The 19,148-nt window shown below is 42.2% G+C and overlaps 1 protein-coding gene across 14 annotated transcripts in view; it reads right to left on the bottom strand.

Moving 5' to 3' along the window:
• The window catches only part of wnk1b (WNK lysine deficient protein kinase 1b), a 104,421-nt gene extending 86,526 nt beyond the window's left edge, over positions 1-17,895 (bottom strand). For 12 of the 14 annotated variants that reach the window (XM_036149341.1, XM_036149346.1, XM_036149344.1 and 9 more), the window contains exons 1-2: positions 17,270-17,895; positions 12,207-13,780 (exon numbers count right to left, since the gene is read on the bottom strand). In XM_036149341.1, coding sequence (XP_036005234.1) covers positions 12,207-13,142 — 936 coding nt within the window. In that variant the 5' untranslated portion in view covers positions 13,143-13,780; positions 17,270-17,895. The remainder of the gene's footprint in view (positions 1-12,206; positions 13,781-17,269) is intronic. The other 2 variants (XM_036149354.1, XM_036149355.1) reach the window with 1 other exon arrangement.
• Positions 17,896-19,148: the final 1,253 nt, after the last annotated feature.

Genomic DNA, 19,148 nt, shown 5'->3' with positions numbered 1-19,148 from the left:
CGTGTTGGAAGCAGTTTTTTTTTTTTTTTTTTTTTGCTTAGTTTGCTGATAAACACGTGCTAAACAGGCCACATTAGGTTTTGTTGAGATATAAAGGGTCACCCCCCCCCCCCCCCCCAAAAAAAATGAGTGCAGAAAAAGTAAAACACCCCTTATGAACTTTATCTCAGTTTCAATATCACTCGATAACAGCTACAAGACAGTTCAAGAGCAGGATGTGACCTCTAAAGCTTCTGTACTCTATGCAGTTTCAGGAGACCCTCAGTCTGATCTGAATTTTGTCATTTCAGGCTAAAAAATAAAGCGACTTACTCTCCTGTTTCTGATCTGCAGCAGTTAGCCAATCATGGCCCTGGGTTTCCAGGAAGTGCTTACTCCCACAATGGCACTATTGTTTAGAGAAGTCCTGGCAATGCACGTACACCACAAGACTCCGCCCCTCTTCCCTAATCAAGAAAACACATTTAGGCAGAATTTTGGGTCGCAGTGTGAACTTTCAGATTCAGGCTGCACTTACAAAAGGAAAATGGAGAATTTTCTTCTGATTTGAAACTGTCCCTTGCAAAAGTTTAGAAGAAAATATATGGGGGGGGAAAAATGAAAAAAAAAAACAAATTATATTTGAAGATTTTTGATAAAATTTAACAGGAATGTTAACGTATAGCCGACAACATAATGAAGCACAATTGAGAAGTGGAAGGACTATGATCAAACCTGAGAAGTGTTGCATGCTGTTGTACTGTCACGTTACTCTTATACCCATAAACAAAACGGAATTACATTAAAAGGTCAACTAATACACCAATAAAGCCAGACTTTGTGGATTAATCTCAGTATCAATCCAGCCTCAGACGTTTGTTAAGAGAATTAGTGACCAAACACCATCATGAAGACCGGGGGGAAGTTTAAAGCAGGATTAGGTTATGAACCAATTTACCCAAGCATGGAGCCCTGTTAAATAAATCATCCTTCAAAAATGTGCATGGCACAACTGCAAACCCATCGAGACATTAGCTGTCCAGCCAAATGGATGGGTAAGGACAGCGTTGATCAAAGATCCACAGCTCAGGTGGAAGCATTTACTGATGGGACAAATCCTAGCTACGTGCTCCGGAAACATGGTCTTTATAGAAAAATGGTGAAAACAAAGCCATTTTTGAAAGAACGTTGCAGTTTCCCCAAAAGCCATATAGGGGAGACAGAAATCAAGGGGAAGAACAGAAAACCCAGAACATACCATCCCCAAGACAAAATATGTGGGTCGCAGCATTGTGCTGTGTGATGCTTTTCTACATAAAGGAAAGGGTTTAGATCATGGGTCTTCAACCCTGGTCCACAGGGCCCACTATCCTGCATGTGTTAGATGTGTCTCTGCTCCAGCACATCTGAATTAAATGAGCTCAAAGGCTGCAGAGGCCTGCTAATCAGGCATTTATTTAGGTCAAGTGTGTGGAGGCAGGGAAACACCTAAAACCTGCAGGATAGTGGGCCAGAGGTTGAAGACCTCTGGTTTAGATCAAAGTGTTAGGATGGTCTAGTTAAAGTCCAAACCTAAATTAAATTGAGAAACTGCGACTGGACTTTAAAACGGCTGTTCACAGACTCTCTCCATCCCTCCAACTGAGGCTGATCTATGGTGCAATGAAAATGAGGCAATGCCGGCAGACGCATCGCCTACAGCTGTAGTTGCAGCAGAAAGTTGTTTTCAAGAGATCGACTCAGGTGGACTGAATATAAATGCAGTGTTCAGATTTTTCTTTGTAAAAAAAAATAAATAAAAGAAAATTTTGACAACTTTGTCTTGCCCTTCCCACTTCATAAATATAATGTATGGTATTGATCCAGAGGCACGAATAATTTTCCCAAGAAAATGCATTACTTTGTTACCCAGATACATTACACAGCCTCTGAACTACACTGTCAAGATGAAAAAGTAATGAGAAAAACAGGAATTGATCCAGACTGAGACAAAGAAGGAAATATACATGAAGAACAGGCAAAAAAAAAAGAAAAAGACAGCGAATAAAAAAAAAACGTCTCACAAAGGAAGTCATCCAACATCTGCCAGATGCATTCACTGTCCCCAAATAACCCCATCGTACGCGCGCGCACACACAAAACAGCTACATTATGTGTCAGCTCACACTGCCTTTCTATCCGTCTCACACACACACACACGTTTCCAATTAAACAAAGATCTAATCACCCAAACAACATCGCTAAATGCACGCGTTCAGTTATTCTGAGAGGCACAGACCACTTCCTGCTGCAGCTTTCATCTCCCTCTCCTCCAATCTCTCAGCTCCTCTTATTTGCAGCATGACTTTATTTAGAAGGTGTCAAAATGCGGCGGCGGCGTCATCAAACTGAAACGCACAAGCGCACACACACACCGCTTCGCAGTTGCGGCCAAACGTCCGGACTTTACGAATCCTTGTTTTGCTGAATAAACACTGACAGGGAGGAGTTAAAGCTCAATCATTTCTGTTCACTTACATAACACTCTTGGCTCACGTTGTTACGCCTTTATAGTCATCGAGTTTGATTAATATGTGCATGATAAAAAAAAACGCAAATTCACCCTCTGTGCTGTTTGATTGATGATTACGGTTTTACTCCTCGCTAAAGACGCAACACAACCTGAAGGTTGGGCCATTCGAGTCTGTAATCGATACTAATGAAGTTCCAAAAGGCAGAGTGGCCTGACCTTTCCGCTCAACGTCAGGGGGGAAACCCTGGAGTTTAAACACACACATTAGACCAGAAGGAAATACGAGTGGATGAGGACTGGGATGGTTTACATTTGAGGAAGTGCCACCTTCCCTGCCCTTTTCTTTCCCTCTATTTTTTTTTTTTTTGCAACCCACAGCTGCTTACTGAAAGAAGACAATAAAAAGCAACAAGCAAAAGCAGGATGACAGCCAAAAGTAGTAAAGAGAAAAAAAAAAAAAAAAAAAAAAAAAAAAAAAAAAAAAAAAAAAAAAAAAAAATCAACATTGTGATGATTTTCTTTCCCCCTTGCTTCCTCTTTTTGTGCTAGTCACCAGATTATCCAAAAATCAGAGCTGTATCCAAGTGGGATTAGAAATCGAACATTGCTTGTAGAAACCTCCAGCTTGTTCTGCTGGAGGTTTTTCCTTCCCGCTAATGGGTGGTTTTTCTTTCCACTGTCGCTTCATGCTTGCTCAGTATGAGGGATTGCTGCAAAGCCATGGACAATGCAGACGACTCTCCCTGTAGCTCTACGCTTCTCCAGGAGTGAATGCTGCTTATCGGGACTTTGAAGCAATCAACTGGTTCCCTTATATAGGAAATTTTTGACCAATCTGTATAATCTGACTGATTTTGACTTTGTAAAAAACAAGATGACATGTTTCATGAATTGGCGCTATATGAATAAAATTGAATTGAACTGTACTAACTGTCAAGCATAGTGGCGGCAACATCATGCTGTGTTTTTTTTGTTCATCCTCTATTGTAATCCAATACACAGCACGGAGAGTTTTTGAAGATGAAGGGCTACCTCCAATATCAACTTCACCTCAAACAGACATGGTTCCAACGTACCAAGCATCATTATTATTATTATTATTTTTTATAAAAAAAATAGTGGCCTCGGCTCATGCGTGCAAAAACGTCCTCGTCGCGTGCGCCTTCACGTTCCAGCGCCAAGATGTTGGAATGCATTGTGTGCCAAAGCTTCAGCTGCATTCCCATTAATGACAGCTAGTGCTGAAAAGTCTCCCAGATCCCCTTCATTCCTGCAGTTTACGAGGCAGCAGAGACAATGGCGCTGCTGGCTGAAACGTAGCATTCGGTTGAATTTATTAGAGAACACCAACGACGCTTGAAGTGTGTTATTCATCCCACATCCACCCTATTGTACCCCCGGATGACTTGCGTTGTAGTTTGTGGCTATATAAATAAAAACGTAATTGACTTGTAATGACTATTAGATGGTAATCTTTTAAAAAGTACGAGTCATTTACCAACTGCGGGGCAGCTGTTCGGGGGGTTTCCACACTGAGAAGTCTGACGTCACAGCTTTAGTTTTTCTTTTCAGGCTCATAAATTACCTCAGCAATTAGTATTGATGCTTAAAAAGTCCAAGAAGAGTCCCTATATTCTGGAAGTTCTTTTAAAATCGATCACAAGTGAGACTTATACTTATGATTAAGGCGATGATTGGAAAATGCCAGCAGCAGTAAGTAAACATAAACCCACAGCGAGAGCCAAATCCCAACTGTGCACACACACCTTCGTTTACATGCACATATAAGGCATTTTCTTAGATAGTGAGAAGGAAAGGGAAGTTATTTGTAGCTGGCATTTAAAATATTTACAAGAATACCCCTTAAATGCAAACAGTTTCCATTCCTTTATGATGCACGTCTGTGTGTTTTCAGTGGAGGCCGACTCCACAAGCTTCACAGGGCAAGGCAGCCTTTGCCAAAGGTTTAACTTTGCTGCAGTTTGCCGTTTTGTCAAGGAAATCTGAACCTCTGATATCCGTAACGCCCGGCGCTCTGCAGACCTGGGGTAATCTGAGCAGATTTATCCTGCGCTGCATTCTTTTATACATGTGTACTCATAAATAATTTCTGGATCAAAATATTCACACGTAATCCTGCACTCGTTCCGACAGAAACGAATGAGCTAAGAAACAGCAGATGGTGGTCTAGTCTTTTAGAAATGTTTCTCCTGGACGAGCCCTTTACATTAAATCACCAGATAGATAACAGATAACAGTAATAGCATACGCGTTAATATCCTTTATGGAAGTGTTTGCCTTTCATTCAGTCATGCAGTTATTGCGTTTTATTATAATAGCTTATCTTCAGTGTGCGCTTCCATTTGCCTGGTCATTTGATATCGAAACAATAAAATTGAACTACAGAGGGACAAGTAAAGGCTCATTCTAAACAAAAATAAATGTTTCAAAACAAACATGGATCTGGTGCATGCAGCCTATTTTTATTTTTTTTACAGTGCAAACACATTCACTAGCAGCCCTGTACAATTTCTGCCTTTCTGGTAACTTTACACCATACTTTCTGCAGCGATCAACTACAGCAGCTATGGGTTCCTACTTCTTTCTGCTCCAACTGTCAGCTCCACCTTATCTTGTGTTATTAGATATAATGTAGAGAGAGGACTAATGTTAAATATCTCAACTGTAACTCACATGGACATCCAGCCGGTTAAAACCTTCACACAACTGAGTGCTCTAGATAGACAGTAGCTGTGGTTCCATCTACTGTTTTTTTCTGCACATTTTGAAGTATTACATTAGAAATGGCTGATGGAAACTGCACAATTCAAAATTATTTCCTCAATTTAGCAAATTATACTTGCTTGAGGTGGGTTTTGGCCTTTTCAAAAAAGAAATTTGCTAATAAGAGCCATTCTGACATAGCAAACATTTAAGTCACAACTTATCAGCTATTTTTTTGTCTACTATACTAGCTGACATGACAGAACAATTACAACTAGTAGTAGTTAGAAAAATGGAGAGGTTTTCTGGAATGATTTATTCAGATGTGTGGTCCATGCTAGTTTGCAATCTCTACTTCCTGTTTATTACAGCCATGCGTAACGTCAACTTCGAACGAAATTATACTTCACACCTAATTCACACCTAATTGTCTTTTTGCGAAAGTTCGCTGTAAAGTCGCAGGACAGATTCGTGGAAACATAGCAAATGAGCCCAAACACAATTAAATGTTTAAAAGCCAGGTTTGTGCTAGGAACCTAACTAATTTAAATGAACCACGACTAAATACATTTTCTGAATCATGCCAACAGCTGGTTAATGGCTGCAAAAAGTATAGGGTGGACCTACTACTTTTTAAAAAAAAAAACAATTTACTAAAAAATAATTGGGTTGTGTACATGTATAATTTTTACCCTTTATGAATTTGAAACAAAAATGTGCACCATTCAATCTTGTGCACTAAGTCATTGTTGCTTTTAAATTGAACTGAATTTCTTTGTTGCAATATAATTCCAAACTGCAAAAAGGAAAAAGCCAGACAATAACCCAATAAGCTCAAAAGGGCTGGCATCGACATGCACATGGGTGTATGTAAAATTTTGACTTAAACTATCAATCGCAGAAATCTGCTATGTAAAATGATTGCTACGATAGGCCAAATGAAGTGAACATGTGAGCAGGGGGAAAGCTAATCGGTGGTGTGTGCTGCTGCGGTTCTCAAAGAAATCTTAGCGTTTTCTATTGATGATGGGTCTTCCTTTCAGGGGAGTCCTCTTTTTCATCTTCACTCCATTATTCCTTCCCCCAATCATCCTCCCACTCCTTGTCCTTTAGCCGTTCTCAATGTTTCCCTCTTTTCCCTTCTCCAAAACACCTCATTTACTCAATTTTAAGTTTACTTTTCACTGCCCATACCCGCCGCTCAGAAGCTTTCCCAATTTATCAGACCAACCGCCAAACAAAAACATGCAAAACTATCAGTTCTTGTTTGTTATATTTCATTCAGTCCAGTGTACTCAACCCCCTCTGTTGAACCCATAGGTGGAATCTAACTCAGCAGTCACAAAAAATATTATATTGCCATAGACTTAAACTACAACATTGCCGTCCAGAGGCTTTTCTTATCTATCCGACTCCAAGAAATTGACAGTAGCCTTGGAAACTAGAAGAAACACACATCATTTAAAACTCCCCGGATAAAACATTTTAAGGGATCCTTTTCATCCCAGGTCACCTGTCTCTGCCTTCCCGCTCCCATCCAAACTAACGAGGCCTGTAAAGATAAGCTACTGGGTGACCTTCCTCCTCCTCACCACTCCCACCGTCTATTCATCATCAGAGTTTGCTTAAAGCTTAAGCAAACTGTCAGCTACCCTCCGGCTATGTTCCCCCTCCATCCAGCCGTCTCCTGGGTGACAGAAGCTAACCTGTATTATTCAATCTGACCATCAATCACAAACACCAACACGTGCAGGACTTAGAACATATGCACGTTCAAAAATCCAGCCAGCACCAGGTGATCGTAGCCCTCAAAGATCTCCAGTTGGCATGCCCAATGCGATTGGTTGGAGGGTGGGTGTGTGCGCAAGTATGTAACTTTGGTCTCAGCTTTCTGCCACATGTCAACAGTTGCTCTGTCATCTTTGACAGAAACGCACTAAAGGGGGATTATAGGAGGGCAGTGTGGAAAACTGTTTGTTCCTGCGAGCACTTAGACAGCCAACCACAAATGTTAACTTTGTGTAACCCAAGTAGTGAAGTCAAATTATACTTTTTAAAGTGCTGTGCACAACTGTTGTGTCATCCCTTAATTCCTTCAGTTTAGCTTTTAAGAAACTAGATATTTTGTTTTTTTCCCCTCTCCCATCACTTAAAGTTGTCATTACAATGCTAATAGTCATTAATTTAGACATCAGGGCAGAATAGCTCAAAGTTACACCAGGTCCTGCATTGGTTACATAAGTTTAAATTAGTGTAGACTTTATGAAATATGAAACATAGATAATTACATAATACAATTTGTACCTGCCAGAAACAGTGACTTTCACGATTATTAGAAGTGTTCATAGTTTACCACAACTCAAAAAGTTACTTACCTGAACATATTTGATACTTTCAGCACTTTAGCGCAAACCTTCCCAGAAGTTACTGGTTACTTTTCCAGAACTTAGTGGTTACTTAGTAGATGGTACTTACTAGAAGGTACTTTCCTTAAAAATACCAAATAGGGTCCAGGAAATCAACCTGCTAAACATGTCGCATGTCACCCTTGGTAAGTTTTGGAAAGTAACCTCTAAGATCCGGAAAGTAATTTATTTACGTTAAAGAAAAGTACCTGGCAACTTCAGTAAATGTAGCTGGTAAATTACAGCAAAGAGCCTTTTATGTTCCTGGTAAATAACCATTAAGTTCCTTGAAAGTTCTAGGAAAGTACCCCGTAAACACAACAATCTCAAAAGGCTGAAAAAGTAACCTCAAAGATGTATAGGAGTGACCCCTGGGAGCATGAAACGATGCTCTGGGTGATTAACTGCTGACCTTTTGCACCAAACATTAAACGCTACAAGACCATGACAACTACCACAGAGGGAAACATAAACGTTAATTTGATATCTCCATAATTGTGACTGCTTTCCATACAAGTGCACCAAAAAGATGACAGAACGTAATAGAATAATCTGTCTACATCTTGATAGGTTAGGCGTTTGAATTTACAGACTTATTAGAAGCTAGGACAGTCATCAAATCTCTGCAGTAAGCGACCTCAATGTGACCCCAGGCGAGAGAGGTTTTTCCTTTTTAGGATCAAATTTTTTTTCTTAAATAAAAAGCTATGGGTCGATCCCACCATCCAATCCTGCTGAACATTATGCATTTAAGGACAGAAACCCTGAGGTCCCACAACAGGTGCTCTTCCTGCTGGCCACTGATCTCTCAGCAGGTGACTGATTGGTGATGCGCGCTTTGGAGCAGGACCCACGCTGTCTAAGGGGTGATCAAAGGGAGATGGATCTGCCCCGGTTCTACTGGAGGTACGACGCACACGGCAGAGGCCTGTGTGGTTATGAACAAAATTCTGCAGGATGTCCAGGTGTCTGAGGGCTCATCCTGAATTTCTAAAAACATCACACATTTGAAGACACCATTTGTCTGACGTACAATATTTCAATTGTCCATTTGTCTTCTAGTGCATGGTTAAACTCCTGCTGCATAGCACTCATTTTACATCTAATTTCTGTTTTAACATGTTTTGTTCATCTGTCTAACAAATTCTGTGTTTATGTATGAAAAGTAATAAAAAAATAGTTTTGAGGCATGCAAATGGCAATCGTTCCAAAACCTAAAAGTTCATGCAATGGAGATGGCCAGCTTATGCATGACAAGTTAGTCCTGGCATTTAGCATTTTATGCACCTGACTTTTTTATTGATGATTAACAGAATTTGCTGTCTAAAGGTATTTCTTTTACACCTAATTTATCTCCTGGAACTTTCTTTTTTTGCTTTTGTACATTTTCTGACAATTCTTGTAGTTCAAACACAAATTTCTTTCCCAGGATTCTTTGACGAAGCCATAACAACCAGATTTCTGTCTGAAAGGATTTACATGTTTGTGTTTGTATGTGATGGCGGTTGTACTGAAACAGTAATTTCCCTCTGGGATTATTAAAGTATTTCTGATTCTGATTGTGATGTGCAACATACAGCAATCAGAAGACAAAGACAAACTTTTTGAAAAAAATATATGAATAAATACTTTGAAAGTCATGCTCATTTGAAAGAAAAAAAATGTAAGGGGAGCCGAAAACTATACAGCCATACTCAGTGAATTAGAATATATTTGAAATGTTTATTTCTTTCAGTAACTCAATTCACTAAGAGAAACACATTATATAGACTAATGATGTCTTAAAGCCTTAATTTCTTACCATTTCTTCCACCACCAGCTAATAAAAACATACTATATTGCTTCAGACCTATTAAAAATGCAACAATTTAATGCAGAAATGGGCACTTAATAAAAAATAATGTTAAACACTTGCTTAAAAGTTGTTTTTTTTAAGATGCTTTTATTCTGATAAAGCCTCCTAGAAATCCTACTTCTAAATGACTGAATATGACTGTATATGTCATGATTTGGGTTTTGTTTGGTTTATGTTTATCATTTGATCAGCTAGTCTAGTGTCTGTTCCTAAATTGGCCAGGGTCTTTCTCCTGGCCAATTTAGGAACAGACACTAGACCAACCCTAGAACATAAATAACCATGAAGAACAAACCTAAGATAGAAGATAAACTAAGACTTCACAGAGCACCGAAGGGAGATCAGAACTAAATACAAAGACCGGATAAATTAAAACAGTACAGAAGCTGAAGACTCTAAAACCAGACAGAACAGAAACAAAACCTGAGGTGGAAGACAAGACTAGCTGATCAAATGATAAACATAAACCAAACAAAACCCAAATCATGACAGTATAGCGATGTATTGCACAACACACGATCACCTGGTCTCCACATTTTCCCCAAGAAGCTGACGCACACAGAGAAAGAAAATGAGAGATGTGTGACAGAAAAGCTCAGCCAGGGTTGGACATTTGTTTTCTGACAAACAAACCAGCATCTCCTTGACGCGGCACATCAGGCAAAGCTCATTTGAGCCCCTGGGATTCTGGAAGACTTGCCGAGGATCTTGTGATGGAGATGACAGCAAAACAAGCACGTGCTCCCCACAAATAAAGCAAATCAAAACTTCAAAACAGGGCAATTTTCTGACTTTCTGGTTTTAATTCATCTGTAATAAGGTAGATGGAAACTGGGTGTTTATTAAGGATTGACATGGGCTACAGCTTTGTTTAAAGTCCTGTATGTTTGTTGCCTTGGCATGGCAACAAGCAGGTCCACGTGAGTGCATGTCAGTGTGTTTTCTTTCTCCTGCTAAAACCTCAGCTCGGTCTGAATGTCATATGACTGGTAGACGCTGTTATTCTACTCCTCCGATTGCTGAACACGCCGCCGGTCCTGCTTCTAAACAACAGCCAAAAAAAAGGCCTGCCCTGCCTCGGCATTTAAACACACACCAGTGCCGTTCACCTGCAACAGGAGTGACGGCGGGGTGGACGCTTCCCAGCTGCCCGTCTTCACCCGAGGAGGTTTAAGACAAGTCAAGCACATTTTGTTGAGTAATTACCTGGCACGATCAGGAACTCAAGCCCACCTATCGTTTGGAAACCTTTCAGAACGCAATCATGAAACTTGTGATCGTGGTTGTGCGTTGCACCTCAACTTCCGTTCACCAAAACTAACGACCAAAAAAAAAAAAAGAAATCAACTAGTCGCAGCTGAGACTCTGAGGGCACATCCTCCAAACCATGAGTAAGACGAAAAGAAACGTTTCAGCTGCAGCACCGAGGAAGAGACGCAGTAATTCTGCAACTAGCGAACCTGTTAAAACATAGCAGACCTACACACATTTTGCCTTGTAAAAAAAAAAAAAATGCTCCTAAGACTTTTTCCCACATTGCAACCACAAACTTTAACATTTTTTATTGAGATGTAGCTGATAGACAAAAAGAAAGCAGCTTGTGATTATAAAGCGGAGGCATTCACTTACCCTGAGTGAATATCCACACTGAAATTACAGCATTTAGTCTCAAAAACCACACATATCTGGAAAAAAAACAAACCCAACCTAAAAACCCTGTATACAAAGATGCAATCTCGCTGGCTAATTTTACGATTTGTCCCACATCTTCCTCTGGACTAAAATTAGATCTGATTAGATTTGATCTCACTTCCAGCAAACTAGTCTTGTCTGTATTATTCTGATTATTATAATTACTATGATTGCTAATAACTGAATGGAACTGTCTGCGTGTATGCCATTGTCACACCTGAATTTCCCCATTGCAGGACAATAAAGGAATTCTTTATTGTCCTCTTTTTCAAAGAGTTTTTTTATATACATAGTTTGTCTTATTTTTGCCTGGAGGATTAAAAGAAAAAAGGTTGCTGATGGAACCCATGAGAAAAATCAACAAAACTGATCCTCGTCTTTATCACCATGGCACAACCAGACACTGACGTTTTTTGTTTTTTTGCCAGTTAGTCTTTGCCAGTCTTAACTCTTCTGCAGCCTCTCTAACAGGTTTTCTTCAGTACTGCCCTGTATTTAGCCTCATACAGCTTCCCATCAACTCTGAACCTGCCTCCCTGTCCCTGCTGAAGAAAAGCATCCCCACAGCATGATGCTGCCACCACCGTGTGGGAGTAGTTTATCCAAACTGGTATACTGTGATATTAATTTGTAATCATATTTCTAAAGCAGTTCATCCTTCCTCTTCGCGGTGCGTGTGGGTCAACCAAATAGAACAATGAGATACGCTGAATTGTGTAGTTGCGTCACAAAATGTGAAGAGCTCAACAGATAAGAACACTTTCGCAGCTCACAGAAGCTCTTGTCCTCTTATGGTTGATCTAAAAACCCTGAAAAACGCTAACTGCATCAACCAAGATGTAATCGCCACCATTTATGTTCCGTTATCAGACGGATCTCTCGTCGTGAACCGAAACATCTGGGTCAGAAACATCTGATCAGGAAGCACTCGCTGCATGAAAGTCAAAACTGGTCGTGCAAAGGCAGAGGAGGGAACATTTAGATGGTTTCAGACTTAGAAAAAAAGGCTACAGTGACAGTTTTCAGAGGCGAGGCTTACCTGCAGCTCACACCAGGCCACCTCCACCGTGGTCTCCGTGTCGAGTCCCTTGTAGACGGTCTTGAAAGACCCTCTGCCGATTTCGATGTCGAATTTCAGGAAGCGTCCGTCCGGCGAAGTCCCCACGGCTTTGGTCTCGGCCTCCTCGATGTCGTCTTGCACCCGTTTCTCGGCCTCCCTCTGCTCCGCCCGGGCCTTCGCCTGGCCCCTCTCCTCCTCCTTCTCCCGGTCCTTCTCCTCGGTCAGGGGGCCAACGCCCCCCTCGAGTGCGGCCTCGTCCGCCTTTTCGCCTTTTGCCACCTGCTGTGATTCCTGGATCCCTCTGGAGCACAGCGTGACGGGCTGCTTGCCTACCGCCGTAACATCCAATGCTGTCGGGATCTGCTCCGTCGTTGGCCCCGCGGCGCCATAATTAGCACTACTACTCGGGGGAACAGCCACAGTGACAACGTTCAGATCCAAATCTCCCTCAGCACGCTGTACGTGTCCCGGTGTAACCGCCCCGCCGAGGGTAGAGTAAGGCTGAAGGCTGGTGCTTTGCAGATAGGACCCTCTTGTGCTCTCACCTTCTGGCTCTTGTTCCTCAGGCCTGAGGCTCTGCGTGGATATAAAGAGGGGGGGCCCTTCACAGTCTGGGGGTGAGGTGAGCAGCACGGCGGCTTTGCTGGGCAGGTCCAAAGCGGTGGCGTTGGAGTCGCAGATGACGCTGCGGCGGAAGAAGCGGTGCTCGGCTGCCTTGGAGTCCCTCTCCATGGTGTGGCGCCGCCGCCGCACCTCGGGCTGCTCCTCGCCGATCTTCTCCACGACGTGCGAGTCTGAACTGGCCGAGCCGTTCACATTCTTGTGGGGGGTTTGAGGCGACGGGCAGGGGGAGTCGGAGGACGCCGGGGGAAGCGGGGCGAGGAATTTCACCGCTTTGCTGCTACTTTCGGACATTCTTCCGCGCGGGCTCAGACCACGAAGGACGAAAAAGCGAACATAAATAAGGATTTTTTTTTTTTTTTGCGTAAGAAGCGAGGAATAAGACAGAGCTACCGGCGTAAACTTCAGAACTCAACTTGAAAGATGGTTAAAAAAAAAAAAAAAAAAAGGCAACTGGTCGTATCAGAAAACTGAACACAGCAACCCCTTGTTCTGTGTAAAAGTTTGTAAGGACTTATCAGCTCTGCTTCCTGGCTGCTTTAACAAGACACGCTACAGTTCCTATAAGGCCCTTCCCTGCAGCGCAGAGGGAGGCCCCAGGTGAGAAGAGGGGGCTTAAAGACCGGGGAGGAGAGGGACGACAGGCGGTCGGAGAGGGAGCGCGGCCAACGCTGCGGTGAGGCGTGAACGGTCAGATCAAGCCCAGAATCCATCCTGCTGCTGACATCCAGACAGGGCCCACCACAACATAGAAGAACCGGAAACTGATGAGATGCCGACGGCCACAAAGGAATCTCTTTAAACCTTGAATGGTGGGCGGCGACGAGGATGTGCCCTCTCCCAGCTGACAGCTGAGGTAGCCGACCCGTCTGGTACGGCACGGCCTGGCCTGGCCCGGCCTGGCCCGGCTTGGTCTGCTCGAGTCTTTGTAACTGAAAGTCAAAAACAGAGACAAAATAAATAAATAAATGAAATTTACCACCTGATTGATCAACAGATCTAAAGCTTATTGGCATCCCCAGGAAAGAAGAGTATAAAAGCCTTTAAATAATTTGCAGTAATCCAGATTAAGTGACTGAATAATGTTCTAACATTAACCTTTAGGCATTTTTTGCCCAGTGCTGTCGTTCAAACACTAATAGTTTGTTTGTGACGGTGGCATAGAAACTTTTTTTCCCCTGACATGCTTCCCAAACGATCGGTAGGCGTGAAGAACGGAGACCTGCCGTCACTCTTTGCTACAATTTTTCTAACAGGGACGGATTAGGAGAACGGATTAAAAGAAACGGGCCACTTTCTCGTCTCGTATTTATACAACACTGAAACAGGAGGTCGGGGATTTCCAAGTTCAAATTTTTCAAGACTGTTTGGGCTTTCCGACTGATAGGACGATGAATCCGCTGATGGGGAAACAAACGCGGTCCCCTCCTTGGATTTATGTGTGGGCGGAAACTCTTGATCTGAAGAGAGCGAGGTTCTTCACGGAGGACAGAAGATGGATATTTCACCACTCTAGAGTCCTTGAGACAATTATAAACATGGTTTTGGTTTTTAGTTTCTTCTTTACAACCTTGTCGTTATTTTTGTTAAGCATTGAGCTTCATTCCCTCACATTCTAAATGTGTATTTATAAAGATTTTGTTGCCCTTTTTTTTGGTACTTCCAATCAATGTATTTCCTGATCTAATTTTGATCTAATTCAACTTCAATTTTTTTTTTATAGGTACAGCAGTACTATTTATGGTACATGGGATTTGATGAAAAACTTATTTCTTAATGTGATGTTTTTCCCCAAAATTGCTTAAAGTAAAAGTTGGATTTTTTTCCATTTGTGTCAATATTGAGCTGCAATAAAAAGATGCATTTATTTTAAGGCTTCTTAAACACCTTTAACCTGGATTAAGGCGAGGAAGAACTTAATGATAATGTTTGTGATCATCACAAAAAAAGGGTTCCTTCCACACAAAACATTTGGTCAGTAATTATAAAGCTTATTGTAACGTGGTTGTCGTTACAGAGAGACTTGAAATCCATACAACTAACATAAAGCAAATCAGGAAATTTGAGCAGTATGATAGAGTGGTTCCATCATGTAAAGAGATGATGTGCATCCCAAGCGCTGTTAGTGCATTAGAGTGATGTGGACTAGTGTGTGCCTAATTGCTCCATGTTCTAAATTTAGCCCAAAGACACAGCAGCAGCCTGACTGACCTCAAGGTTAGGCCAGCCTGTAGCAACTCAGCAGCTTAACGTGTGTGTGTGTGTGTTGGGTAGGTGGGGGGAGAGACACTCACAATGCAAAAGTGAGGATAGCGCGCTCGATATATTACTCAGCATACTGAATTACAGAAAGCGCGAGGGGTAAGGGAATATGCCGAGTGAGTTTCCCAGTAGCCTTACAGAACAGCCTTCAGATAACTTCTGCTCGTATCAACGCCGGCGCACAGGAACAGCAGCTGCTTCTGGTTTGCGATGAGGGAACTCTCTGGACATGTTTCCCAATTACTCATCCGCGATCGAACCAGTCCTCCACGAATGTGAGTAAAGTTAACAGCTCGACAAACCGCTCTTGTTTACCGAATCAAGAAGAGTTTTATGTCATAAAAAAAGGGGGAAAAAAAGGCACAAGCATGTCCGATTTTAGAGAGCTAAATTTAAAACATGCTGCTCAGAAGTCGGCCCATCGAGGCGACATCGCATCTTTCAGCTGATAGAGATGCGTTTAAGGCCAGCAGGTCCAATCCCCCCCCGGCTTGCTCGTGCTGGTCAGGAACACGTGTAATGAGCAGGTTTGCAAATCAGCGAGGCATAATACCGCGGATTGGACAAGGCCGCCCCGGAGGTTAAGAGAGGTAATTTTATTCAGCCAGATGTCTCAAGTCCCAGGGTGCCGCACGGTGCGCTCCCGTGAATGGCTCCCACGCGGACGAGGTGAGGTAATCCCCCCCCAGAAGGAGACGACACAGACAGGCTGAGTAGACAGACAACTCACGAATGAGAGAGCTGATCTCACTGAAGGGCACTAGCGGAGAGCGTTTCGCCTCGATCGGAGAAAAACAAGGGCAGCCGTCTAGCACTCTGGGAGTGGACAGCTGCTCTCCTGGTGCCCCGGTTCGTCTGTGCGCCGCGGCCCGACCAGCAGAGCAGCTCCTGGGCTCCTGCTCGCTGTCGGATTTGGGACGACGTTAAATCTGACTCACTAAACACTCGCCGCGGATAAACACATGACATCACGGTACTACGAGGACGGCGCAGCGGCGAGGAACCGGTTGCTTTGATCTGCAGATATTTCACAAGAACTAGAAGGAAGCCGACGCGGGCTGGTTATGTATGCACTATGCACGCACTGTTAAGGTTTTAAAAAGCTTTAGCTTCAAAACTCGCAAACTACTTTCACGTTATGGTTTCAATTTCTTAATTGGATGGAACAGCCGTCTTTTTGCGGGCGCACCGATCAGACCAATTTTTAATGTGCAGTTTTTTTTAGCTGCCAATTTTGATTTTGACCAATTCAGATTGTTTTTTTCCCCTTCAAAAGGTGATGCATAAAAAGAAAAAAAAACAATACTTTAGTGCTAACAACAAGTTAGGGTGTTTAATAGAGCCATTCGTTTTTAACCAAACTGAAAATCATTTATGAATCAAACCATATGTCTCCAACCGGTGTCTGATTGTAATACACAAAGAAAATAGTGGAAGTTCATATTTCTCAGCATCTGACCTGCTGATCACAGGAAAGTTGGACGAAACCAATCACTCTCTCACTGACCAACTCATTAAACGCAGCAAAACTAAGAACTCTCATCATTTTCTATCAGTAAATAGATTAACAATCTAATTTCTTCGTTCACTGCAAGATTCAAATCTAGTACCTCTATAAAAAGAGGAAAGCAGAGCATTAAAATCCCTTCTGTGTGTTCCAGTGCTGAGGCACGAAAACATTAAAAAAAACAACTCAAAGCTGGCAGGAAAGAAAAATCGGTAAAGGCCAAAGAGATGCTGGATCGGTGCATTTATCCTGAGACTCTCAGTGGGTGAAAGCTGGTTCACTGGCTTATAGAAAACGGGATTTTATTTGGTGGCAGCATCAGGATGTAATGAAAAGGAATCAACAGCGCAATCAGCAACAATGGCAGAGAGAGTCGGATGAACCACATGCACCTCGTAATTAAAAACTGCGACCAGAGGGAGGTCGCAAAACTAAACTAGTGGGAGATTTCAGAAGTGTTTTTTGCATGCATCGGTAAAATGACATTGAACGCAGCTGATAGATGTGCTGGAAGTGATGCAGCACCGCAGCCTGTTGAGGAACTCACAAAGCAGCCTCGGCTGCTAACTTTACCCACACGCAGACTCGAGCCAGACGTAAACAGCGCCTGGCCGGTTCCGACCGACCGACATAAAACCCAACGAACCCATACCTATCACATTGGTGTGGGTCGCGCTGGCACCGCTGGAGTATGACCGGAGGAGGAGGGGGGGAAACTTGAATGGTCGAGCCTTTTTTTTTTTTTTGAACTCCTCTGCAGTGGGAGTCCTCTCCGACGCTCCGCACAGATGTCAGCACGGTGCGTCACGTTAAAGCCACAGTTGGTTGCAGAAGCAGAACACACACAAAGATGGAGAAATTACAAAAACATGAACCCCCCTTTTTTTTTTCTTAAAAAAAGGAGCTCTCTGCCAGCGGTACGTGCAGCAAGCCGAAGCCGACTGACAAGACGCCGCGCGCCGCGCAGAGGTGCCAAGTTTCGCTCGCCGATGCAGCGGCCGCTCCGGTGCTACTTTTTGGGGGTTATCTGCGTTCGGGTCCAGGCACCCCACCTCCAAAAGAAAAAATAAATAAAGCTGCTTTCCTCAAAGATGCTAAACCACGAGCTGCATGGAAGTCCGGTCCGCTTCTGCTACCGCCGCTTTGCTCCTTGCTTTAAGGCGCGTGTGATGCAATAAATCCGCGGTGATGAGGCGCTGCTCCCCGTTCAAAGCTGCTCCGCGGCGGCTCCGTCTTCTCTGGGGTCCTCTCTGGCGATGACTAGTCCAGGCAATGGCTGGGTTTTCACACGGAGGTGACGCGTCAAGTTCCGACCGCGTGCCCGGAGGAAACACTTCTCCCTTTCAAAATAAATCGCCAAAATTGAAAAAAACATTTCGCAACTAATAAAAACTGCTGCTAACCGCTAAAACATCGACATATTTTAAAGAATTGCTGTATATTTCAGCACCTCGCCACAAACGTCACAACCATAGTCTTCAACAAACTTCTTTAAGAGTTTATGTGACAGACTAATAAAAAAAAAAATACTCAAGTTCTGCAACATTTGTCTCTAGCACACACACACCTATACATAATAAGTTATTAACTATATATATATATACATATATATATATATATATATAGTTAATAACTTATTAAAATAGTAATTTTAAATATACCAGTAAAAATTAATACAGATGTTACGCCATGAAGGAATTTACGCTGTAAATAGTAGAAACTTATCAGTAGAAAAAAATTGTTTCATAAAGAACGCGGATATTTTATTTATAATGGGATTGAAACGCAACTAGCGTTGGGACTACAATTCCGAAAGTCCAAAGCGGAAGTAGTGTTGTCATTTCCAATTTAATGGCGTCGTGTTGTTCAACAGCGCCAGTTGGAACCCAAATATGCCGTTTTAGTCTATCAGACATCAATGTTTATTTTATTTTATCATTATGGTTCACTATCTTGTTGTTACGTGTTGCATTTTATTTTATTTTAAATGAAATGAAGAAGCTCCTTTCAAAGAAAACACGTATAATTTGAGAGCAATAGTTGTTCTTATCAAAGTAATCCTCTAATAAAACAGTAGAAAAGTCAAAACTTTTCCCAATAAATTAGTGTCCTCAATTATTTAGATTCCTTTCTATCAACATTTTTTTTAGATTACTGTTTGTTTGTTGTTTTTTTTTGCCATATAACAGATTTTTTTTTTAAATAATTTATGTGACAAAAAAGTTTAAGTCTAAAAAAATTATTTAATGTGCTTTCATTCATTCCAAAACCACAGGGGGGAAAATGTACTGAACTGCTGGTTATAAAATATGAGCTAATTTTGCAAGTCATTCCCACATAGTACTGCCTAATTATGACGTATGTTTCTTTTTTACAGGAGGACGATTTGCTCAGTTTGGCTGCATATGATAAAGTGTTGTACAGGCTATTCTCATTTCATAGACAGTCCAGACCAGCACCAGTTGAGTAACCAGGAATCCAAACTGGGTCCTGACCCTGTTGTCCTGGGTCTTCACATAACAACCCCTGCT

This window comes from Fundulus heteroclitus, chromosome 17 (genome assembly GCF_011125445.2).
Source record: "Fundulus heteroclitus isolate FHET01 chromosome 17, MU-UCD_Fhet_4.1, whole genome shotgun sequence".
Taxonomy (NCBI): domain Eukaryota; kingdom Metazoa; phylum Chordata; class Actinopteri; order Cyprinodontiformes; family Fundulidae; genus Fundulus; species Fundulus heteroclitus.
The sequence above is the reverse complement of the archived record's forward strand: the minus strand, read 5'-3'. Positions and strand labels throughout refer to the sequence as shown.